General features: G+C 42.4%; 1 protein-coding gene across 3 annotated transcripts; it reads left to right on the top strand.

Annotated features, from left to right (window-relative positions):
• On the top strand, positions 1 to 2,155 carry LOC144571582 (protein transport protein SEC13 homolog A-like). 3 transcript variants are annotated; one of them, XM_078320924.1, is made up of 3 exons: positions 1 to 153; positions 655 to 928; positions 1,341 to 2,155. In XM_078320924.1, exons 2-3 carry the CDS (start codon positions 667 to 669, stop codon positions 1,994 to 1,996), a joined length of 918 nt encoding a protein of 305 aa, XP_078177050.1. In that variant the 5' UTR covers positions 1 to 153; positions 655 to 666; the 3' UTR covers positions 1,997 to 2,155. The 3 variants fall into 3 exon arrangements, with proteins under 3 accessions (XP_078177050.1, XP_078177052.1, XP_078177051.1); XM_078320926.1 differs by having other exon boundaries at positions 2 to 153; positions 663 to 928; XM_078320925.1 differs by lacking the exon at positions 1 to 153 and adding an exon at positions 183 to 324.
• Positions 2,156 to 2,436: the final 281 nt, after the last annotated feature.

The following is a 2,436-nucleotide window of genomic DNA, read 5'->3' as shown; positions in this document are numbered from 1 at the left end:
CCCATTTATTAACCATCGGATCCCAGACCCACCTTCTTCCCCCTTTGAAAGAAACCTACTTCGCGCTGCCCCAAATCTCTCTTCCGATCATCATCCGCCATTGAAGAATTAAATCCGAAGAAATTAGAAGGAAGAATCGGCGTAATTCGGACGGTGAGCCTCTCTTTCGAATTTTACCTTTTTTTTGTTTTTAACCAATACGCGGCCAGTAGGTTTGGAAAATCGCCCAATAATCGGATCGTGCGCTGTCGATAGATTTACCAAACCATGGTTGCACAAATGCATTATTGCTTGCTGTGGTAGCTGGTCCTAATTTTAAGTAAGGTACTTCACAAACAAACAATCCGTTGGCCTAGGCATATTTTGTGTTTTTCCTTGAGGCTGGTAGTAGGAGGAGGTTTTAGAGTATAATTAGACAAATGGTAGGCATAATCACTGAAAATTAGATATCATACATTGCATAGAGTCTTTGTGTGGATTTGTTTTGTTTCATGGAATTGCTAGGCCCTTCAAAGCTGAAATACAGCTTCTTACAGTATCTGGTGCTCATAATATCAAATGATTTACATACTGGTACTGCAAGAGCCAAGTACTGTACCAAGATTTGAGATTGAATTCCTTTGGGTTTTTAATTTTGAAATTTGAAATGCCTAGGATTACAGATAGATGGCACCATTGAAAATTGAGACAGGTCACCAGGATGTGGTCCATGACGTGGCCATGGACTACTATGGCAAGCGGCTGGCAACCGCCTCGTCAGATGCTACCATTAAGATTGTCGGTGTGAGTGGCACAGCACACCAGCATCTGGCAACCTTGACCGGTCACACAGGTCCCGTCTGGCAGGTTGCATGGGCCCATCCGAAATTTGGCCCGTCACTTCTTGCTTCTTGCAGTTATGATGGCCATGTCATCATCTGGAAAGAAGGTATTTTCATAAGACAATAGAATAAAGAAAAAGTGGTACCAGGTCAGTTTTTGGCGGTATGTTAGAGTTAGTATATTGATATAGAATTAGTGAAGTGTTATCTCATAGCAATATCAGACTTCAGACCACCCCAGTCATGTCTTAGTGGCTTTCTCTTGTTACTTTACATGGTTTCATTTTATAAATAGGCTATCGATCCGTTTGGTTGCTTTACTTGTTTAGTTTTTGGTACTACTAATACCAATAACAGCATTCAAAATATTTTTCCTATTGGTCAAATTAGTACCAATTTTGGCCTCATCTTGTGGCCAGAAGCCGCTAATGGGGTTGCACTGTGATCATTAGGTGCAGTACCAGTATGCATTAGCTGATATTTGCCAGTACCATAATTAATTGTTTCTTTACTCAACAGGCGCAAAGGCCGATGAGTGGTCCCAGGTGTATGATTTTGCTGAGCACAAGTCCTCAGTCAACTCCATTGCTTGGGCCCCACATGAGCTAGGTCTTTGCTTGGCATGTGGATCTTCTGATGGTAACATCTCCATCTTCACAGCCAGGCCAGATGGTGGATGGGACACAGCCCGCATTGACCAGGCCCACCCTGTTGGGGTTACCTCGGTCTCATGGGCCCCTTCCATGGCCCCCGGCGCTCTTATTGGGTCAGGTTCCAACATGTCTGACCTTGTCCAGAAACTTGCCTCTGGCGGGTGTGACAACACCGTCAAAATCTGGAAATTGTATAATGGTCAGTGGAAGATGGATTGCTTTCCAGCTTTGCAAATGCATGCTGATTGGGTAAGGGATGTGGCGTGGGCCCCAAATCTGGGCCTACCAAAATCAACTGTGGCAAGCGCATCTCAGGATGGGACTGTGGTGATCTGGACAATGGGGAAGGAGGGAGACCAATGGGCAGGACGTGTTTTGAATGATTTTAAGACGCCAGTATGGAGACTTTCTTGGTCACTTACGGGAAACATACTTGCTGTGGCTGATGGGAGTAATAATGTGACATTATGGAAGGAGGCGGTCGATGGGGAGTGGCAGCAGGTCACAACTGTTGATCCGTAGGTTTTAAACTCTGAATAGTAATGAGGGTACTAATGCTTCTTGTGATATGAATTTGTTATATTTTATTTCCCTTTCTTTTTATATGTTTGATTAGTATTTGACGATTTTATAGTACTGGCCTTTCTGCAGTGGTCCAATATATTGCATCTTCTGTTGTTAGTTTTGGGTTGCAGCTCTTTTTTTTTACATGAAAGTTTCCCATTATGTGGCACAAAATCATGTAAAGAGTAGACCTTGTTTATCCTTGGCATACTTGCATCTTTCTATTTATTTTAGTTGTCATTAACATTTTTTTTCCTAAGAAATTGCTGATCTATGATGGGTTTGTGATCTTCCTTTGTTTAGTAGTTGGTGCGCTTGCATCATTTGTGCATACATATTTAGTGTATATTTTTGCTGCATATGTTTTCTTTCGGATGCTTTTATCTTGTTGTAGTTGT

This window comes from Carex rostrata, chromosome 19 (assembly GCF_964058835.1).
Source record: "Carex rostrata chromosome 19, lpCarRost1.2, whole genome shotgun sequence".
Lineage (NCBI taxonomy): Eukaryota > Viridiplantae > Streptophyta > Magnoliopsida > Poales > Cyperaceae > Carex > Carex rostrata.
Note: the sequence above shows the minus strand (reverse complement) of the source record. Positions and strands in the feature narration are given on the sequence as shown.

Bases quoted from the DNA above. Each gene is read 5' to 3' on its own strand.
- LOC144571582 (XM_078320924.1), top strand. From the start codon at position 667: ATGGCACCATTGAAAATTGAGACAGGTCACCAGGATGTGGTCCATGAC. The intron at 929-1,340 runs GTATTTTCATAA...TTTACTCAACAG, and splicing joins TGTCATCATCTGGAAAGAAG to GCGCAAAGGCCGATGAGTGG.